Source organism: Falco naumanni, chromosome 9 (assembly GCF_017639655.2).
Source record: "Falco naumanni isolate bFalNau1 chromosome 9, bFalNau1.pat, whole genome shotgun sequence".
NCBI lineage: Eukaryota > Metazoa > Chordata > Aves > Falconiformes > Falconidae > Falco > Falco naumanni.
The window spans coordinates 11,182,331-11,206,126 of NC_054062.1; the positions used below are offsets into that span (position 1 = coordinate 11,182,331).

The following is a 23,796-nucleotide window of genomic DNA, read 5'->3' on the forward strand; positions in this document are numbered from 1 at the left end:
AATGGCCTTTTCTTAAATGATCGAACTGATGACAAAGTTCTTTACATCTTTTTATATAAGCATATATGTTTTAATTTTTAAACATGAAAGATTAAATGAGATGTTACACACACAAACACAGCTCCTTTTAAAAAGGCTCAAAACACTGTATTTACATCTGCAAGTACTCACTTTATTACTACAACCTTTATAACAGAGCTTAGGTTTGCTTCAAACAAAACAGGGTTCTCAGCGATAGAAGCACAAGAAAAAGCCCTGCATACAGTTAGTCTACAAAGAATTAACTGGATTAATTAGCAAGGGATTTGAGAAGCAGCTTGGAGCTAGAAAACCAAAACACTAAATTGTTTAAATACTTTGGCAATGGATCAAGGTTCCTAGGCAGCCCTATGTTCCATTCTCTGCTTTTTTTTTTTCTTTGCTTTTTTTCTTTTTTTTTTCCCCCCTCGGTGTTTTAACACATTTAACCTGACGAGGTACTTTTTCATGAGATATGAATGACACTGTCAAAATACCAAAAAAGAAGATGTGAATTAAAAAATGCCACAAGCTGTTAGCAATTCTGCCAACATGTATGAGCCCAGGCAACATTAATTAAAAATCAATAGCTTAGGACATAAATAGCTCTTATCTCTGTTATAGTATATCTCTAACATAACTCATCATTAAGGGAAAAAAAAAAGCCAATGTCTTTGCTATTATACTGGCTGAATTGACCACAACAAAGCAAAAGAAATAAGGCAAAAACACTGAGCAAAGAAACACATTTGAGAAAGGGAGGACAGGCATATGAATGATTGGAATGTTTCAACCTTGCACTATCATTAACACAGAACTGGCTGGAAATAGCCACACTGCAAATACTTGCAGAATAAGTTACCAGGAAGAACATTTCAGGTTTTTAGTGCTAATATGATTCTATACAAAATCATGCATGTCAAGGAAATCAAAATAACATACACATCTTTCCATCAGCTGCAGCTTATTAATCAGTATTTTTATTATGCATCTCAAAGATTAAGTTACTGTAAATTCTCTGATAATTACAAAATAAAGGTGAGAGAGGCAGGAAATGGCACTCAACTTTTTCTTCTTCAGTAATACAACCTTCAAACTAAAGTTACATTAGAAGTCAAAGCTAAAAGATTCAAGAGAAACTTTTGAAAGCTATTTTCAAGCTTAAGGAGCGCCAAACATCTGAAAGACTTAAACCCTTTTTCCAAGAAAAGATCAGCTAAGGCACACCTGGATGCGCAGTTTGGGTCCACTGTAACAGCTAGACAATCATGACAGTTCAAATTTCTAACAGTTTCTACAAAACATTAATATAAATACGTAAAAATCTTCCTGAAATGGAAAGGTTGAGTTTTCTTTTTGTATAATGACTCTTGCATTATTCAATTACTTATTAATGATGGACATGTCAAATGCTTCCATCAAGACACAGTAGTCTAAATCAAGGGTGAAGTCTTCAACCAGGCACTACTTAGCAAAAGTTTATTTATTTGAGTTCAAAACAAAAAGGAAAGTTTTGATTACGTAAGAGATATGTGTACATATGTCAAGATGCTAGAACACCACACATTTCAGTGGAAAAATAGATCACAGAACTGTAGCACCCTTATGTAGAATTCTCAGGACAAAAAGGATTATTTTGATAGCCATGATTACAAATTTGAGCTCTCAAGAGCATCTCATAGCAGATGACTACACACAAGTGCAGCTCCACTCACCTGCAGAAACAGACCTGCAGGTGGACAGTAACAGCAAACTTTGGATAACACTACAGCAGACAGCCATTAAGACTCTGGAACATACAAGGAGGTTGAACTTATTAAAAACAAGTACTAAAGATTGTTTCCATTGCAAAGAATTTTTTTAGAAATACTAGTCTTACATACTGAATATATAGATCCAGGACATTAGCTTTGTAAAACTGCATGTCAAGCAGGGACATATCTATAGGAATAATCAGAGATTAATTAGAAATTCACTTCTATTATGGCAATGTAGTCATGAAATACTAACCTTTAAGATCTTAAATAACATTTAACTACGTTTGGATTTTGAGTCCTACCTTGTAACTAAACTTTGGGATGCTCCTACATTTAGTCTTCTTCCTATCCCTTGCCATAATTCCACCTCCCAAAAATTTAGTTTATTGATTAGAGGGTAGCACAAGAAAATCAAAGGTTCTATTCATAACACCAAGTCAGGACAGGAAAACAGAAGACCTCACTTTCCACAAGACCTTTTCATCTAACTTTTCATTGAGCTACAGTCAGAAATTACATACCCTTCTGTGGGGCAAGGTACAAGAGGGAACATGGGGAGCAGAAAAAAAAAATGTTAATATAGAATTGTTATACTTCCGGGGGAGCAGGTACAATTTTTATTTTGTTTTACTTTTAAAGATACTTTTTTGTTTTATAGGATTATCTCAGACTACCTGGATTCTCAACTGTTCAAACTCCATTCAAGCTATCACCAATGGCAGTTATCCTTGTTTAAGGTTACCAAATACAAGTTCTTTTGCTGCATTTGATATAACACAATTCTTCATCTAAAAAGGTAATTATGCAATCTTAATTTTTAGTAGGAGAGGTACATTAGAACACAGAATTGCTGTTAATAGCGTTCCCCTAAATGGAATACACTGAAATTCCACCAAGTTCCCCCAACAATGTTTTATGTCGTTGTAAAAATACAAACTATCACTTTATTCACATTTCAATCCTCTTCTCCACTGAAGGTTCAAGAAAACAATTCAGAGGCTCTGTTATATCACCTGTCTCCATTTTCCTTTATCATTATAAATTAAACTGACTATAAGATGCAAAGTAATTTGTAAACTCTTTCAAAGGGCATGATTTACATTTGTCTTCTACAAAGATGAAGATATCCCCCTAACATGCTCCACTTGTGTTATATACTAAATAAAGATACTTACACTACATATATGGCAGAAATGGAAGATATTTCTTATATGTTTTGGGATTACTTTTAGCATTCTAATGCTGTTTATAATACTGGTGCAAATACTGCCACTAATAAAGAAACAAACATTAAAAAGGTGTCCTTTAAGCTTCCCTTTAAGGCATCTACCATAATCTTATAATTTGCTCTGGACATCATTAAAATGTAAAGTTAATGAGGATTCAGCTGAAAACAGAAGAAATGTAACCTATTTTCAGGCAAAACTTCTAACACTGCAATCAGAGGGAAAACCTCTTTGATGTCTCTTTGTCTCTTCTCATTAATTTTCTTTTGGCTTAAAAAAAAAACACAAAGGCTGTTTAAACTAAAAAATGCATAGAAGTTTAAACATGGTAATTATAGTCAAGCTGCAATGAGGTCATTAGGTTTTTAAAACTTTGAGATAAACAAAATTGAGACATATGACTATTTTAAAAACATGTCAATACTCAATTTTAATTGTCCGTGTGATTGATACCCACTGTAGTCTATGGATTTAGTCTAGATACAGAATTGCTTCAAGATGATTTAGTGAAGGATCTAATTCCATATCCAGAGTAAAGCAAAACAATCTAGAAATAAGCAAAATGAAAGCACTGCAATTATTGTATTACTGGATACCACATTTGGTATTTGTAAATGCAACCAAGCATGCTTTTTGCTATCTCCATGCAAAATAGATGGTAAATTGTGAGATTCTGCTTTTTACTTCTACAGCTCATTAAAGAATGAAATGTTGAACAAGTTAAATAATTCTATTTACTCACCACATCTATTTTTGTTTATGAATACTGCCAAGGTACACACAAAGCTATACGCATCTGTTTTAACAGCAGAAGATACCTTTAAGAGCTATTTAATTACATAGTACTGATGGAATCTACAATACGTTGAAGTAGGATGTATTTTTAGTGAATGATTTACAAGTAAGTTTTCTCAAACCATAATCAAAACAATTTTTAATGCTACTGTGTACGAAAGATGACAGATTATCACAAACACAAGTAAGGCATTTAAGCCATTAAGTAAGAGTAACAAATATAGAGGACAAATATAACATTACCTTTAGTGTAGAAGGACATTAATCACAATGAAACAAAAACATATCTGTAACATTTTTATATGTGCAAATAGCACCCCTAGATAAAATGGGATGAGATGAGATTAATATTAGTCTGTGATAATTGTAAGTATGAATTTTAATGCACTTGTGGACATAAATTACAGCTTTAAAAGAGATTTACCCTACTGAATCTTTTTAACATTTGATAAATTCTTCAAATTAAACTGAGTGAATGATCAACAGGCAAATATCAGATAAAACTACATGCTACTTTAGGTGCAAGTGAAGAGCAACTTTAGAAGAAATTCTCATACTCATTGCAAAGGAAAGTTTTGGGGGTTGTGGTTTGGTTTGGTTTGGGGGTGGTGGCTTTTTTTGTTGCTTTTTTTACTCTGCCATATTTTATGACAATTTGATCCTGCCCTTCACTAAGGGCCAGTTCTGTTCCACCATCTCTTCAACTGCCTATTGAAGAGGCAGCATAAGCTAATTTCCATTCTGACTGAGCTGTTTCTCATCTCCTGGTATCTTTCCCTACTTGTTTGCACTGTCCTAGCATCATGTTCGCAAAAAGATAAAGCACATTATTTAAATAAACAGCCTGATTCTACTGTCTACCTACACTGTGATACTTGGTCAGCTATTTTGACTTCACATTTTGGTATTTGAGTTAAGTCTGCTTTAATAATTTTTGATAGGTGTTCTTCCAGAGTGACAATCTGGTTTTAGATTCTTTGGAACAGAAGATATCAAAAGTGTTTTACAGATCAACTAGACATAAGGAGTAATTATTAACTTAAAAGATAAAAAAATGTAAGAATCAATTCAAAAATGGTAATGTTACCACTATTTATATTCATAACTATGCAGTTTCAAATAAATGACTCTTCAAAGGAACTAAAGATGCAACTCAGTTTATCCCAGTAGAATGCAAGAAGAGCCGTGAATGTAATTCCCTTCACCACCATTTAAAATCTTAGCACAAATCAAATTCTGAGTGGGGAAATTCTTTTGGCTACAGTATCCAAGATACTGCTTTAAAAGTATCACTCAAAGTTCTTTTTTTTTTTTCTTCCATTCCTTCCCTAGGTGCATGTACTGTATTAGTTGATGAAGTCTGGGGCAGACCACACATTTTTAGCACAGTAAATACAAGCGTTCACTCCAGCTCCTCATCTTTTAACTGGCACTTTCCACGCAGATTATGATGTTCTACAGGTCACTTCTACAAGTCTTATATTATTTGACTACTTATAGTATGCATCATTTGTTTTTACTACTTATTTCATCAAATTAGAAAACATTACTCTCCAAATAGCCAGTCATGGAAGAGTTCAGAAATATCATAACCAACTTAAATATTGGGGGCTTTGAGGGGCTTGTTGTGTTGCAGGGTTTTTTTTTAATTTCTAGGGAAGTATAAGCAAATGAACTCTTCAGACTATAACCCATTCCAGATAATAGATTACCACTATAAATTGTTTGTTCCCACCCTTCCATTCAAAAGTATCATCCTTATTACTGCAGTTCAACTTCCTTATTTCTATCCCAGCCTTCCATGAAGTAAGTCCTAGCAAAAAGTATATCAAAAGATAATTCTATCTTAAAAAAAACAACACCAAAACCGACATAAAAATCATCTTCCCAAGCCAATGACCACTCAGCATCCAGAATTCTGACAAATGGTTTACCAAAACTTGGTAGCCCTAGCAGGGCCAAAAAACTTCTTAATCATTGCGCAGGATTCAGCAGCATTCCCTCAGCATTCCTTCTCCCCTCTCCAATGACAAAATCCAGTAGAGAGCTGGTGATACACCTTGTTCACAGATATGAGGATGTTAGGTTATTAACAGAACATAATACAGTTCTTTATGATTAAAATGTGCCTTACCATTGTTATTCACAAACACTGCTACAGGGAAGCGTACCACACACTGACCCTTTGCTATGAATCAGCATGTTACAGCATTTCATGTAGAATACTGCAGGATCAGCCTGTCTCTGGTAGCACAAAAGGTGGGCTTTGGGATTTGGTTTGGTTTATTACAACCATTGCTGAAGTAGAATAGTAGTCTACAAATAATAATTTTACTTGGTAATAATTGGTAAAAAAACACAAATCATGTTTCTTTCTAACTCTATTTCAATCTTTAAAAAAAACCACCAAACACCAACAACAAACCCCAAACCAACAAAAAAATCACAAGAAAACCTGATAAAACCTTATAAGGTGTCTTTTTTGTCCATAACAAATATAAAAAAAAATCATCACACCAAAAAGCAGCAGACCAATACTGCCTCAGGCACTCTGATAGGCCTCTTTTTGAACTAGAGTTTACATTCTCCTCTTGCAAGGAACTACCTATAACAAAAAGAGCCAGTAATAAAAATAGATCTACTTCACCTTTTGCTCTACCAAATTTGCTTTGCTTGCATGTTAAACAAAGTAGTGTTCTGTGTAGAATTATAAGTCTACATGTCAACAGAATAAACACAGACACAATTTCTAAACTCCAATATTTCCACTGAAAACTCATAGGAAGCATCAGTACAACAGTGGATGCATCAAACGTCAGTCATTTCTGGGACAACGCTTGCAACATTAGGCAAAAACCCCAAAACTGCTATTCTTAATCTACAGGGAGCCTACTTTCAAGTCATTACTACTTTGTTTCTTTTTCATCTAAATGACATTCTAATTAAAAGTTCTTTACAGAAATGTCTATATCTAGATTAACAGCTGATTGTAGATGCATTAAGCTTTAAGCAAAAGTTAACACTCATTAATGAGATTACCTGTTGTGATTAAATAAGGACAAACAAAACCAAACCACCTTGGAAAATTTTGTGACTGAGAATGAACTAAAGTTAAAATTACTCCCTTAAATAAAGTCACACACACACCCTTTAACAACTTCTTGACTCTCTTCAAAGTACAATCTCTCTGCAGTTATTGGAGTAACAGCCCTACTTTTAAAGGAGCACATCAACGGAGAGTTAATAGCATCAAGTGCTTCACCAAATTCTTAAATGGTTCAAAAGCTAAAATATTAAATGTTTCAGTAGTATTTGGTATTAAATCGAGTCTTTCAAGAACTCTTTAAGAAGAACAACCATTCAAACTCTTCTATAAATTCAAGGAAAACTAAGTACAGCTAGAGAAAGAAAATAATTTGTTAAAATCACTAAAAAACCACCTCCCTAAAAAAGTTTCAGTTTAGCAGTTAATTTCAACCTGCAGTTAAAAAGGCACTAGCTGTCAGTCAGTTTTCTCACCCAACTCTATCATGAAAAGAAAAACTGACAGATCACAGGAGCTTGCCTTTGTAAACCAATTCAGGAACTTTCATGCTTCTTATTTGTTAGGTTAAAGGTTAAATTGCTGACCTCTGCCCTCCTGCTTAGCAGCCTTTCCCTTTTTCTGTAAAGCTTTATTTTGGGGCTGTATTTACATGGATTAGTCTCTTTTCACGCTAAGAAGGAATCTGTTCACAGCCAAAGCCTTAGTTCTGGTTGTACAAAAAGCAGTCACAATTATTCAGCAGCAGACAATGACCATATTGTGGATATACAAAAAAACCACCTCAGCCATGGCAAGTTCTGTCCTTGCTGCACAAAACAATAGAAGAAAAATCTTATCAAGCATTCAAGAGAAAGCAAACAAAGCAGGCCCACTGTGAACTTGATGAAGATGTCAAGCTCCTTTAAAAAAATATAAATCAACAAAAGTTTAAAGTCTTGTGAGTGAGACTTTCTGTGCTGAATTTTTCTGTCTAGTTAAACAGCACCAGCAGCAGCAATATAGTACAGATTAGTAAATACTTGTGAAATGGAAAAGACTGTAGACAGAATTAGTTAAGGAATGAAGCAAAAAGGACAAACAGATCTCTTCCCACAAAATAACTTACAGAAATTGAAGAATATTCAGTTATACTTGATATAAACTAACATTTGGGGGGGTTCTTAAATCGAGTACCATCAGTAAGAACACACCTAAAAAAGTGTGCTGGATAAAATTTATGACAACTTGCAATATGACAGATTCTAATATTTTTTCATAAAGCGAGTTTCTCTTCAAATGGAGTATTTCATTTACACTGTAAAAGCCAAACTCTGAACTCTGTTCAAACAAAACAGTTCAGACAGCGCTACTTACCTGACCTGGCGCTGCAGTCCTACTAAATTCTTTGTAAAAATCTTCCATCTTGTTTGTACTTAGAAGTGATCAAATCAAAACAGAAAAACAAAGCAGCAGCTTAGGAGAATTAGAATTTCCAAATACTACCTATCTACTTAGATTCAGTTACTTTTCCAATCCTGCTTTAGTAAATTAGGTGTAGCAACATAATACCATAAAGATGGGATTGGAAAACTTGTGATACCTGAATTACAGCACATACTCAACAGAAAGCTCTTATTTATAGGGAAGAGACCTGAATTTTACTCTTCCTTTGTTATTCCTAATCTTCAGTATGTTATCTATTTCTCAATACAGAACAGGCAGACATTAGCCAATAAAACATTTTCACTTAAAAAAAAAAAAAGGTTACTCAGAGGTACACAGGTAAGGTTTACAAACTTTTGAATGACCAACTCTTAAATTAATCCTACTCCAGTAACTTTGCTTATGTTCAAGAAAATGCTTCATCTATATGGAGGTACTGCTCTATTATCTGTGATAATAGATATATCTATATATCTGTTGTATCTATCATATGATAAAAAGACAATGGTAAGGAGTAGCAGTATGTCTATTTTGCAGAGACAGAAACCTGCTAGTTCTCTCTATCTGCAAAAGCCTTATGATGGAAACCATAGTGACAACTGTAGAATAATTTTAGGGCCCAAGCACATCGTGACTTCCCCCAGTAGAGTTAAGGACTTCTATTAGTTTAAGTTATAACATTTGTGATCTACTGGGGGGAGGGGGGGAGGGAGGGAAAGAGCTATTACAACACAAGGCTAGAACATGAAAAGTAAAGAAGGAAGTACTTAAACTACTCACAAGCTTCTAGTAGGAACAAGATTAGTAGTACATGCTACTCTCAGAGCCGATTCAAATGCAAATTTCATCCTTTCTCTCAAACAATAATAAACTACCTCAGAGTTAATAGTTTCCTTCTAAGATTCATCTCCCTTTTCAACCTAGTGGTATGTTTTTGAGAAAAGAAAGAAGCACATGGCAAGTCTTACAGCAAGACCTTTTAAATTCTGTCATAAAAGAAGTAGTATAAACTACATTTCCTTTACTAATCCAGTGAACATTTGTTAAACTCTAACACACTTACACTTTGTCCATGCTATCGCATTTAGGCTTCTAACTTACCATGGATTTTTGGTTGGGTTTTGTTGGGTTTTTTTTAAGAAGAAAGAAATCCTTTAGCTGTACTAAACCATTTTAGCTTTTTCCTTGAACACACAGCAAGAATTTATGCTACACTCACAAAAAGATGAAAGATGAGGTCCTTGGAGAGAAAGGCCTTTTGGCACACTACATGGTAAAACTACAGATTTGACATACTTTTATAATGTCTGCTTTGGCAAGAACACAAAAACCCCATACAAAAGCATGCTGCGTCCTCCCAGACAAGGGTGCAGGGAGGTATCTTACTCTATGAACATTTGAAAGTAAATGCTCACAACTTTAGATACTATTTTGATCAGTTACTTTAGACTAACAAATTCTCTTTTTCTACATGGAACAGTTTGACAGTTAGACTACAATTCTCCTCACAGCCTCATCTAACAAGAGACGATCTTTGGCTGAGGTCCAGCAATACCCTTAAATTTGTGACATCATATTTTTATGACATTACAACTGCTGCAGATCATTCGTTAAAGTGCTTTGAAAAGTAAAAGAAAGATTTCTTAAGCAGTTAGTATGCTTTCCCTTTCTTTATATAGGTATTTATACTAAAATTGCTAGTAGATTCTTTTGACTTCTGCACCTTAAAAAAACCCAAACCCCCTAACAATATTTTAGCTGAGGTTATAAAAAAAAGGAAATGTAGTTCCAATGCACTTTAAGCATAGAATATGTCAATAGTACAGAACTGCATTTCTAGAAATGCTTAAGCTAACTTAAGCAGTTATAATTTGTAAAAGAAACAATACAAGTTCTTTGTAATTTACTACCTCAATTTCTGTGTAGTTTTACTATTATGAGATGCCATGACAAATACACAAGCCCTACATTAGGACTTCACAATCTCATAAAATGCATTTTTCTCTTCCTTTACATGAAGTTTAAAAATAGGAAAACAAATCCAGTAAAATAGTAGTATTTCTTTTAAAGCATCTATTTGGCTCTCAAATTATCCTCTGCATGTAACAATTCCAATGAATGAGAGAAGATCATGCACCAAAGACACAGACTTAGCAAAAGTTATTAAAATAAAACTGTAATCTGTAGCTTCCATATAGAATGCCCAACATTATTTACTTAGGAATGTGCTATTTTATAGACACACACTGCCCTAACAGCAGAAAACTCAGCATTTCCAGCTGAGAATTAAATGGGTACCCTTTTAGCTTCTTGAATTTGAGAAGCACCAGCTACATCAGTGATTACACAAACAGCACAGACATCTCCTCCCGCAAAGCTTTTGGTATTGCACACAAAAAACACTGAATACAAAGTTTGGTTTTAAACATTTTTCTTAAACCAGGGTGAACAGTGAAACATAACATAAAGCAGTATGCGAACAGAAACAATGGTAGACCTTAAACCTTGCATGTAGCGTTCAGAAGTGCTACAGTAATCACTTTAGTGTCAACAAAAAAGTATATCTACTCACTTCTCCCAAGTCACATCGAAGTAATTAAGTATCACAGCAGAAAAGAAGAACTAACACAATTGTAGATGATGACCAGTACGTATTACTTGTATCCGCTGGGCAATAAACTGTATTATAATTCCCTTCTATCTATGAATCTTGAGGCTCTAGTTTATTTAATTCCTGAAGCAAGGTTAACTCGTATAGTGAAACCTATAAAATAATAATGATAAATCTAAAAACTTTTTGTTTGGTTGCAGTGGTTTTTTTTAATGATAAATCTAAAAACTTTTTGTTTGGTTGCAGTGGGTTTTTTTTGTTTTTTTTTTTTTAAGCAACACACCTGGATTTAGCAAGGCAGATGGCCTTATCTAGGTGATAAGGAAAGTTAGAAGTTTTCCTACTGTCAAAAATCACACAGCACTAAAATCTATAAAGGCAAAGACAAAAACCCCACACAGAGGCTACAGAATATTAAAGCCTTATAAGTGAATTGGATTTTTTCTTAGTATTCAGATTTTTTTAGGTCCTAACAACCTGGAATGGTTGAAAGCCAAAGTCACCAGGCATACTTGACAAAGAGTTAACTTTGTTGTGCCCATCTGTACAGTATTGCAATCTTACTCCATCTCAACTACACCACTGCGCAAAATGCGCCCATTAAGACTAACCTAAGCCAGCCTATTAGCCAGGCTTCTGTATCAGCCTCAGAACTGCACCTCTTCCTCTGAGTCACAGTCCTCATCCAGTATTTATCTGATACTACAAAGGAAAGAATCAAAAGTATTAACACTAGAAGTTTTAGACAATATTTTCCCTATAACAATATTCCATTTTTTAATTAAAACCATGATTATTTTTTCCTTTCTTCCAGAATAAGCGTGTGGGAGTTGGTGAGAAGCATTAGACTTGCAAAGTCCCTATGCTTGACATACTTATACTTGACACACACCCCACAGATTTCTCACTAGGTAACTTCCATGTATTGTCACTGTAAAGATGCAGACTGCATTCCTTCTACTCTATTTTGGTGCCCTAGACTTTTGGTGAGAAGGAACCAACACTTTATCAGAAGAGGTTATGGACAAAAGAACAGTGCTATCTGATGAAACTAAATAGTAGAACGTTGACAAATGCACCATTGAAATATCAAGTGAAGAAATTCTGAATTCCAGACATCCCAATAAAAAAATAATTTAAAAAAAGTGGGAACAAAGTTAAGATAAAAGCGTTTTTGTATTTTCATTCAATTTTAGGAAGTCAAATGTTCTTTAAAAAAAATAACAAACCACGCACACAGTAACTGAGATTCAATTAGCTAAGGGAAATTCCCAGCTTCCACAGAAATCACAATCATAAGACAAAAAACTGATCTGGTAACTGTCTTCTCTTAAGGAAATATCGTCTTAATAACAATTACTCACATTAATGTTGCTAGTCACAGTTGCAGCTGTCTTGTTTCACAGTTCTCAAAATAAAGTTACCACATTTAAATCAAGTGGCCCATTAAGAAAAATCCGTAAGTCCCCAAATAAGATCTATGACTATAAGGAAAGAAAAGCGCAAGCACAGCTTTTAGATACAACTGAATGCTGGAATTGTACGACATAGCAAAGCCTTCACATGCCAGAAATATACAAGTCACCAATGCTGAGCACAGATGATCATTATTTCTGAACAATCTAAAGGAGAAAAGACAGCGAGACCACAGCTGAGGTGAACCAGTGATCATTTCCTTTCACAGTTCACACATTTCATTGTGGTTTGGCAAGAGCTCTGCCTGGACTGGAATAAAACAATGTTTTCTTTTTCAATTTCTTTGGTTTCGATCAAGTTTTCTCTTCATACCATATTAAGAGTACAAAACATCCTCCAGATGTTCCTGACACATTTCTAGGAATCAAATATTAGGATCACGGGATAATTCAGGCTGGAAGGGACCTCAGGAGATCTCTAGTCCAACTTCCTGCTCAAAGAAGGGCCAGGTGTGAGGTCAGACCAGGTTGTTCAGGCTGTGATCTAGTCAGGTCTTGAAAACCTCCAAGCGTGCAGATCGCACCACCTCTCTGAGTGACCTGGTCCAATACCTGATGTCCTCACAGTGAAGACACTCCCGATATTCAGTTAGAATCCCTCTTGATTCAGTGTTGATTCAGACATTGCCTCTTGTCCTGCCACACATCACTGTGAAGAGCCTGGATATCTCATCTTGATGAACTCCTCATAGGTATGGAAGGCTGCTATTCATGTTCCCTGAAGTCTTCTCCAGGCTGAACAAACCCAGTACTCTCAATCTCTCCTCACAGCGCAAGTGCTCTAGCTCACTCACCATCTTGGTGGTCCTTCATTGAACTTGTTCCAGTTTATTGATGTCTTTCTTGAAGCCCAGAACAGATTTTTTTTCCTTCTGCAGTCAACTGTCTTGGTAACTAAGAGGGAGCCTTCTGTATCAAGAGGGGCTACCCAGGGAGGTGGTAGAGTCACCATCCCTGGAGGTGTTTAAAAGGTGTGTAGACATGGTGATTAGGGACATGGTTTAGTGGTAGGCTTGACAGTGCTGGGTTTGACAGCGCTGGGTTAATGGTTGGACTCTATGATCTTAAAGGTCTTTTCCAACCCAAATGATTCTATCATTCTATATGATAGTCAATGGATAATACTGTTTTCATTAATTTCAAAAGTTATTGTCCAAATAGACATTTAATGCTAGACTGTTAACAATTACACAAGCAGTAAAGCTACTTGAATGTACAATCATCTGCCAAGTGAGCTACGAAATATACTAAAACCTTTACTGTCATTTGGTATTTAACAGTCACATGGAAAACATCCTTCGCTACTTTCTCACTTTTACTCTTCAAACTCTCTGCCTCATCCCACCGCAGGGGAGTGAGTGAGCAGCTGAGTGGTGCTTAGTTGCTGGCCGGGGTCAAAACACAACAGCTACACAAACTTTTGAATAAAACAAAAGAGAGGCATATTTTACCATCCCACAAGCCAGACAATCTCATGCACTAGGACTGTTACAGCTCTGAAGCAATACATCCTCCTCGAGACCATGTCAGACTATCAATATAAGAATTAAAAGCATTCTAAGTGATAAACAGCACTATTATACTAGACCCAGAATTTCAAAAACAGTTGTCTTAATTAATTTTGAGATCCATTACACAGGAAGAAATAGTTTTTTAAACATGCCTGAATTTGCCCCTCATACACCTTTTATACATTTAGCTTTTCTTAATAGTAACTGCTCCTTGTCATGTAACATATGTTCCCTGATTACAAAAATGAAAAAAAAAAAGTTTATATATATTCTCGGCTTTCTGGCATAGAACAGCTGGCCAAGAAGTAAGAAGTAGAAAAGACTACATATAGGTGTCTAGGTCTATATTTCTAGAATGATGATTTACCTGGGATACAGCATAGCTGTTAAATATAGTTAATGCTGTGGAGAACCAAACAACAAACTTCACTTAGAACAGGACAGAATATTTGGGAATACACAAATCTAAGACCTCTGAGAATAAAGGGCACCTCTTAAATATAAGAAAAAATATGGTTGGGAAACAATCTTTTAGAAGATTATTCAGAGAGAACCAATAACTTCAGAATATATGAGTCATAAAAACAATAAAACTTCTTTTTACTCACTAAAAATATTTCTGAAGATTTTGCACCTACAAGTGCATACAACAAAAACACAACTAAGTGAAACTCCCACAGAATCAGTTGGTTTATAGAACAAAATGTATACTAAATTCTCCAATTAAAAACCTGTAAAGTAGTTTCCGTGCTTTTTAACCCACCTTCCCACAGCAGGGGATTAATCCCTCCAGGGGGATGCAAACAAACTTCAAAGAGAAGATTATACCCAGACACTAGTACTGTACAATGTAATGTTTATGGTCAAATTTGTTCAGATTTTCTGGCACTAGAATCCAGGTCAGATGTGCAGAAACAAAGACTAGTTATTAAAAGGGCTCCTGCAGTTACATCAAATAGTCGTGATGGCATATAGCAGTAGGACAAGCCAAAACTGTATTCCAGTTACAACTCCCACGGAGGCTGTGGTGGTAAAGGAAAGAGTTGCAGGTATTTGACTTTTGCTGATTGTAACAAACAAATACAGATATAAAAGGAGACAAGTGACTTTCCATTCAATAAAATATAATACAAAAACTTTTCTACTGGTTCATTATATCATATACACAATACACACATGATCATTTAATAAAAGATATAAAAAACTATTACTTCAGTATATGTTGACTAACCAGAATTATTCAATTTTGACATCCCTCCTTTTTCGTAACATTCTAAAGACTGAAGTAATACTTTCTTGAACTAAATTCTGGGATTACGAATTTCAGCCTTTGCTTTTCGTGCTTATTTGATCAAGTTCCTCAGGTTCAGAAAAAAGTGCAATCAAAAATTCACAAATATACTTAACATTGGTTTCAGCAGTTATGAGACTTCTCTAGCATATATACAGAAATACTTGCCAGAAATAGTATTACAGAGAAATTCTTGTATGATCATGGCTTGAGAACAATGTTTGGTAAAAATAGTTAATCAAATCATAAGCTGTGTTTACGCCTTATTTCTAGATAAAATCATTTGCTCAAAGGAAGAATTCTGGGAACCAATAAAAATACTTCTGTGGAAAGTAAGGAAGAAGTAAGAATAAATTCCAAACAAGAAGCTGTAGAGTATTTTTTGGTTTAAAACTACCCATCCTTACATGAGCAGCAAATACAAATCTGAAAATGCATTTACTTTTTCAATCTAATGAAGTAAGTTATTTCTATTTTATAAGACAAAACAGGTAAAACAGTCAAAGAAATCAGAAAGTTGCCCACAATCGGGGACAGAGGCAAGAATTTCTCATTATTAGTCCTAACTGTAAGATTCTACAGAATCAGTGATTAAGATATCTTTAAAAGCCAGAACAGTATAATATTAAATATACCTTGTGAACTCACAGTACATGATTCTTAAGAATACTTTTAGTCAATAAATAGGTAGAACTACAGTGCAGAACAGTACCTTTCCCAGTGCAACTGACTCCTGAATAGGTTACTTCTGCATACACTTCAAAGGTAGTTTCCGGATTTTGTCTGAAAGGAGGGGAGAGGGAGAAAAAAAAAAAAAAAAGTATTTAGCACATTAAGAATTTTTTTTATGTGTACTTCCAGTTATACAGTCAAAAAGGGTTCTAAGAATGCATACATTACAATGACAACTTGATAAACTACATTTCTTGTTTTATAGTCCGGGATGATTTCACATCAGATCTTTCTGCCTTACTAGTATGTGACAAAGTATGGCTGAAGCTCAGATGAGCGAACATGAACAGGGCGTCTTAACAAACCTCTACAGAGGAAAAAAAAGGAATCAAAACAATAGAAATCAAGCATGCAGAACCTTAAAAGTCAGTTGAATTGTTGTGACTAGTCTGCATTTCTAGATACTAAAACATCACAGGCCTATCATTCAGAACTTCATCAGAAAAATAAAACCATACCTTTTATATCACTTTTCAGAATGTTCCTCAGATAGAGAAACAACAGTTATTTCAGTTCTTGGCCACAATAATAATTTTGATTACATGTGCAACTTGCAAAAGCAAGTTCTTTTTATTTCACCTTTACTTTCCAATGAGAAAGTAAATCACCTTTGTGCTAGATACAGGGATTTTTTTCAGGGAAAAAAAATCCTTCATGCTCTTTCACTAAACTGGTAACAGTCACATCACCCAACATGGGACAAAACCCAGATTCACATTTTCATTACTGTGACCCTTGGGTTCAACTTCATGACACCTATTTGCTCAGGAAAAAGGAAAGGGGGAGAAAAAAAAAGAAGAAGCTGCAGTCAAGAGGATGCAAAGTCATTTTACACATACATTACTGGAAAACTTCACAGGCTGTATTTAGGATTAAGACAGTTCCCCTCTTTAATACCTATCAAAATATTTCTATCTCTTTGTCAGTAAAAGGCCATGCTGAAGAATATTACAAACGCACAAGGTTTCACCTCATGAGATTCCGGAGTATTAAATCCAGAAAGCTGCCGGATGCATGCAAAATAAGGAAATAGGTGCAATCATCAAAAATGAGACCAGATTCAGCTACAGAATGTAAATGAAGCTTGAGAAAAGATACTTACTTTGCTAGAGTAAGGGTTTTTTTAAAAAAAAAACAACCCAACAACAACAAAAAAAATCAAACAAAAAAAAAAATCTAGCATACATTTTCAGTTCTTACTAATACAACTATGTAAGTGAAGCTCTGGAATTACATTTCATAAGGAGCATATAAAGGCAGCGAGTGATTATATAAGAAAGAATATTTTGAGTTAAATTCCTTACTAACAATTTTAGCTTCTCCAAATTTTTTTATGAGATTAAATAGAATCACACACTAGACTGTAATTGTTTGGTTACTGAAATAAGCATTTTGTAAGTCTGAACATGTGACATTTTATTCTTAGACTTTCTGGTTAAAACCAAGAATCAAAACTGCATAATTACTGCTCTATATTTATGGCTGCTTGCATAGCGATAATACTGTCTCCTATGTGTTAATGTAAACTATCTAACATTAGAGAATTGCTGATGTATAATTAACTTGTGAATTTTGTTAGCTCCCTTACAGCTAAAGATGAAAATAATGACAAAACCCACATATGTGTATATATATGCTAGAATTCCTACCTGAATAATTAAAAATATATATATATATATTAATCTTACCCAGCATCTCAAACCAAACATGTCAAGGAGTTCAGCCTACTCTTTAGGGAATTTCTATTATTTTAAATCCTACTTTAACACAAAAAGGGATTAAACAAAACATTTCTAACCATGCCACAGGCCCACTTAGTATAACTCAAGTGGCTCTAAGCCAAACCCCACACCTATTTAATCAACAGAAAAGCTACCATTGGTTTCAGTAGCATAGGATCACACTCTACAGCTTTACAGAGCAGCTCTCAGGAGCAAGAATGGTTCACAATTCAATTAAAGTTAATTTAATTTGCCATCAGTTCCCAACTGATTTGTCTTAAGTACTCATTTTTCAGAAAACTACATGCATAAGTTAAGAGAATTCTAAAAATCAACAAGTTAACCATTATTGTGCAGTATAAAACACACTTGCATAATTCTCTCTGTGCTACTTAGAGTTGCTGCATATAATCTGCTTCACATACTGAGATTCTTAGCTACATTCCTACAACCACAGTAAAGGATGAGGATGAAATGATACCCACAGAATACCAGAAACGTATTATTCCTTTCATATATATTGCTGTGCAGCCTTATCTTACCCTCCTTGTTTATGTCTTTATTTTTAGCACCCTGTTTCCTTAATTAAAAGTTTATAAATTTTATAATATTTTTACAGCTAATGGATAAAATAACAAACACCTTTTTAGTATTATGTTAGAGTCTGTGTTCAATAGTGAAAACACTGTATAACACAGCTGGCAAGAGCACATACTCTATACCAAAACTTTCAGACAAAAAGACATCACATTTTGTATTTTAATATTCCATGACAAATGTCCACTTATTTCTATGAACAGTGAAATTAAAGTAGCTTTGCCAGGTCAGAAACTTAGTATTAAAGGCTGCATTCAACAAGCTAGCACCTTGGTATGAGAATGAAGTCATTGTTGAATTCTGCATGTTTTATAACTTTTCAGTGGAATTAAGCAAACAAAACACTATGAGAGTTCATATAGTTTGCAAATATAGCATAAATATGCATCATAATATGTATATTTTGCAGTCCATTTTTATGGCTATTAAAATAACCTGTAGACATCTAATACCACCTGTGCATTGTACTGAAACCTCAACCCACCAAAATCATCCACAGCATTATAACCTTAAACACACACACAAAGTTTTCTTTCCTTCCAATAATCACTTAAAGGCCCACGGTCAGTTATCAAATGAACATCCAGATGCAATTAAAAAAAAAAAAAATACATAGGACACACGTACCAAAACACATTGGATAACTTCAGAAGGAAATGCAGTACTTTTTTGTAAACAGGAATTTAGGAAGGAGCAGCATGAGAAAGGAATGCTTTTGTGATAACTGCTAGTTGTATGAATTACTTCAAGTTTCTGATGCAAGAATAGCTGTAGTATCAAAGCAATCCGTAAGAAATTCTACTTCACACTGGAGTAATATCTGATTTTAAATATTTATGTACCTTTTACAATGAAAATTATTAGTTACTGCAAAACTGCAAGAGATTTGTGCAGAACAAAACTAAACAAAGTCTTTCTCTGAAGCTGTACATATGGAAGTAGATGCCTCCAGTACCTAAAGCCTATTTAAATTGTCAGTAGCATTTTTTTTGTACACATAGGAAAATGTAACAGCACTCATAAAAGAAAGTAGCATTCTACTTAAAAATTGAGGCATAAGAGAGGAGCCTGACACTGCCTGATAATTAGTTGTCTCCTAACAACTCCTCAGTAGCTCAACTCCTGCAGAAAAATATTAGCAGAAAACTGTATCTGTTAATTCAATTCAGAAACTGCACCTCAAACCCTGGTTTATTTCCATATATTTAACTTTTTCTGCCTGGTACGCCCTAGGTAGATTTCAGTATATAGCAATCTATGTTAAATATCTGAAAGCATTTCCTGATTAGTATCAGGGTTGTCTTCCGTCACCACTGAAATTCAACCACCTCTGGAAAGGAACATGCCAACTTTTTTTAACAGTGCAATGCAATTCTGTTGAATAGACTGATATCAACATGTTATTTAAACAAAAAAAAACCCCAAATAAATCCCTTCTCTCTTGTAAAGTCTTGAGTACTGAAAGTTACCAAGAAATTATAGCAGCCAGGTTAACTAGATTCCTATTTTACATTACCTTGCTGGCACAGAGTGCCTTGCAAGTAGTGCGTGACACGCTCCAACAGGAAGCTTAACGCAATGGTGTAACCCAATACTCAACTTACCTTTTTTTCTCGCCTGCAGCTATACAGAAGCCAAAAGTTTACAGGATTGCTAGTGATTTCTTGATTTCTTTCACTTGAGTGAAATATCAAAAATACAGTTGACATATATGTCCAGGTTTCATTAGGAGTATACCATAGCATGTGCAGGTGATCACATATCAAGGCATTTAATATCTCTCAATCACCAGTCTATAGCAAGAAGCAAGAGATCAGACTACTGGATTTTTGCGAGGGCTCCAACACATATTGGCGACACCACTGAAGGAAGCATGCCTCAGCATACCCAATTATAAAACAGTTCTCATTCACACTTCTGCCCACCCCAATAATAGGAGCTACTAATCAACTTGAAAATCTTTGCTGGATTAAACATCCAGCTCAGAAGAGCAGACCAGAAAAGCCTGTTACTCAGGTAGGCTCTCTCATTCTTTATATACTTCAAGACTGTTTTGAAATTTTGTCCTTAGTCAGGCACAGTGTTCTGTCCAAAGTGGAAAAAAGCGATTTATTAATTATAGCTCAAGACAAAGTTGCTTAATCATACAATGGACAAAATGCTTTCTCACAAAGTACAAGAGGAATGAGAAGTAATGCTTGCATGGGGTTATCACCTGTGTTTTCCTGGTGACAGAGAAAAACATGGGCTTTGTCTGTAATCTTGAAAGACACATTCACACTGCAAGACTTTGGACAGAAAAAGTCCTGAAGTCCAGTGGCTGTCATAAATACTTCTAACTGCTACATTTCCTCACTGATACCAGTGAGATTTCCAGTTGAAGCTCTCATCTGAGTGATTGCATTCACATCCAGCAAAGTGTATGCAAAGCCATTAAAGGTCAAATCAGCAATCAAAAACTCAGAGATGGTAATCACAGCTTGTGGATTCAATATGTACACAAAAGAAACTACATTTTAAGTGAGCATAACCCTTTTAGTAGATTTAAGGTAGTCTAAGTCCTTTCAGATCATAATCTTGAAGTGACCCAAGCAAGGGTGACCACTGCAAGATCCAAAGGTGCAAGTTACAGATATAGCCTGCTCTGCTATCAAAATAGTAATGATTTTAAATTCTAGCTGTATTTGAATGTAAGCTAAGAGTTTTAAGTAGTTCCTCAGTCTTTGATTTTTTCTTGTAGCAACAGTTGAGAACCCATATGCCAAAAAAAAGTGCACAAATCATCCCCACAGTATCCCCCAAGGAAGTATGTTACTTTCTGGAACCAACACAATCACCTCCACACTATCATTACAAACTCTCACTATCCGCTTACATTTTCCTAAAACACCTGGCTGGATAGACACACCCTTATGCCTACCCAGCCTATGGGCTTGGGAACATGAAGATGTGTCATCACACTAAGAACGCCACAAACTACATCTCCTCCAGCCACATATTCAAGTTAAACAAAAGAGGTGAAAAGTTAAAGAACTGTGTAATCTTGAAGAACACTGTGTTCAAGAAGAAAGAGCAATTGCTCAACAGCACCTGCTGAAAGTGCTGAATAAAATACCGACTAACTGGATCTCTCCGCTCTATCACACACCTCTCGTGCACAACAATGTCACTCCCTGCTTGGCGATAGCTTTATTACACCTCTACCTGTCTCATAAGAGCCTGGCATTTGCCTGAAATAGCATATGAATGAACTGAGATCTTTAATGTGTCAATACCAAACACACCAACAGGGCTTACCAATAAATCAACCCCCAGTTTTATGAAAATTTAAAGAATATTGAAGGAGAATATTGAGCGCATGGAGCTGCAGGCCCAACATATTAATCACTTGCACCACTTCCCTCAAATCACCTAACTAGTGCACTTTCAAGACATCACAGCCACTTTCCTTTAGCACGCTCCAACCTGGACGAGGGGGCTCTGAGCTCTCCCGACCCCACCACACCCCCGACAGACGGCACCAATGCTGGCACCGCACACCTTCCCACTCCAGCAGCCCCAGCCTTCCAGGCCTGCACACCGAGCCTTCGAAGTGCCCTCGCAGCCTTGACCCTGCGCGCTACCACACGGGGAACTGCGGACCGGGAGAGAGCCCAGGGCTGGGGCTGAGGGCGGGAAGCGGCGCCCTCCGCCCCTCCTCAGGGCAGGGCCGGGGCGCGCCCCGCCGCGGGTACCGCCGCCGAGCGGGGGCTGGGCGGCTCGGGGCCTCTGCCCGGCCGCCTCCCCGGCCCGCGGGCCGGCCCGGGGGCGGGAAGCGCTCGTCCCCCTCTTCCTCCCCCTCTCTCGCCCTTCCCCGAGGTCTGGAGGCTCGGCCGGGGTCTGGCCCGCGCGGCCTCACAAGGAGGGCGGGGAAGTCCCCTTCTCGCTCTCCAGAGCCCTCCCGCTTTCCTGAGGGCCTGCAAGCGGGGCTGGAGAGCTCCGGGGGGCACTCACTTGATCCTGGATCCCATGGTCTCTGGGGGGCCGCATAGACCCGGGCCAGAGAGAGAGCAAGGGGGGAGGGGGCCGGAGCTCGGTGGGCTGCGCTCTCTCCGCCGCGCACCCCCTCACTCCATCCCGGCCGGCGCCGCCGTCGCCCCAGCCGAGTCACGGCGCGGCGCGGGGGCTGCCGGGAGCTGTAGTGCGGCGGGGCCGCCAGGGCGGCGGCGTGGGCGGGGCCAGCGGCCGAGGGGCCCGCCGCGCGCCCCGCTGTGCTGGCACGGCAATGAACGCTGCGCGCGCCTCGCCCGCGCCGCGCCTCGCCTCGCCTCGCGGCCTCGGCGAGCGGGTGCCCGCGCTCCCTCAGGCGCCTCAGGCGGGCGTCCCGCGGCGGGGCGGGTAGAGCTCCCTGCGCGCTCAAAAGCGGCTCGGAGTCCTCCCGAACAGCAGCCCAGGAGGGGGCTGAGCGGGACAGTCATCTCCAGCAGCCGGTCGTGGAGGAGGCCAGCCTCCCTGCCCGCACGGCGCCCTGCGTCCTGCCAGCGGGAACCGAATCGTCAGGCACCCCCTGAGCAGGGCCAAAACGCGCCACAGGCGTGATCCGGGGCCCGTAGCAATGCCCAGGGGACTGATGCCCAGACCAGATGAGGACCAGGACTGTGCTTCCTGGAAAGCCCTGTGAAGAGGTGAGCCACCCCCACGGAGTGGCAAGGCATGGGCCGAGTCCCCGGCAGAAGCAGGTCCCGGTGCCTGGGGGCTGCAGAAGACAAAAAAAGTCAGAGAGGGGCCTGCGAGCTGGCGCTCTGCAGAGCTCTGACAGGACGTTCTGCACTGTCGGTCACAGAAGCCAAAGTGGCTGAAAAAGCAGTACAGGATGGCTAGAAGGAGTTACAAGCCCTGGTGAGGCCATAAAGGGGACTGGAGGCTTCTCAAAAAGAAGTGAAGGAGAGATGAAATGCAGTCTGCTGAGAACAAAGCTTATGTTGACTCAAAAATTGCAGCTAGATTTGGAAACATGCCTTATTGGTGTTGGCAAACAGGATTAAACAGGTACCCAACAATTTTATTAATCACCTTTTACAGGCAGTTTTCAGGAAGGTTTAGACAATGTCTAGCATAATTTAACAATTCCTAACTTTTTTGAGTTGGAGATGATCTGCAGTGAGGAATAAAATAATTGGAAATTTGTCTTTAAAAGACGTCTAAACTGCAAATCACTGTGGAAGCCAACTGCTTGGCTGAAGAATCTAGTCAGCTAGAAAGATGGGGAGAGAGAGAATATCTCATCTGAGGTACTTTTGTGTCCATTTGCTCCCCAAAGAGGCTGAGTAGGAGAAACCATACCGTCCTCATTCAAGTAATAAATACAAAATATGGTAAACTTATGCAAAAAGTTGGGAAAGATTTATTCACAGTTACAGTAAGTCAAAGTAATGTTTGGGTAGATGAGGAGTGTTTCTAGTACTAATTTGAGTACTTGAGATGAGGTACTTCCCCCACAGGCTCCCACCCACACCCTCTGCCAGAGGAGCCCTGTGTGAGCTCAGGCCTCAGCATTCAGTCATGGCTTGAGCTGTGGTGTAGATACACCCATACCCAGTCCTGATCCTGAATTA

At 37.5% G+C, this 23,796-nt stretch overlaps 1 protein-coding gene across 5 annotated transcripts in view; it reads right to left on the bottom strand.

Moving 5' to 3' along the window:
- Positions 1 to 22,355, bottom strand: part of DENND1A (DENN domain containing 1A) — a 214,957-nt gene extending 192,602 nt beyond the window's left edge. For all 5 annotated transcript variants that reach the window (XM_040606509.1, XM_040606507.1, XM_040606506.1 and 2 more), the window contains exons 1-2: positions 22,196 to 22,355; positions 15,865 to 15,935 (exon numbers count right to left, since the gene is read on the bottom strand). In XM_040606509.1, coding sequence (XP_040462443.1) covers positions 15,865 to 15,935; positions 22,196 to 22,212 — 88 coding nt within the window. In that variant the 5' untranslated portion in view covers positions 22,213 to 22,355. The remainder of the gene's footprint in view (positions 1 to 15,864; positions 15,936 to 22,195) is intronic.
- Positions 22,356 to 23,796: the final 1,441 nt, after the last annotated feature.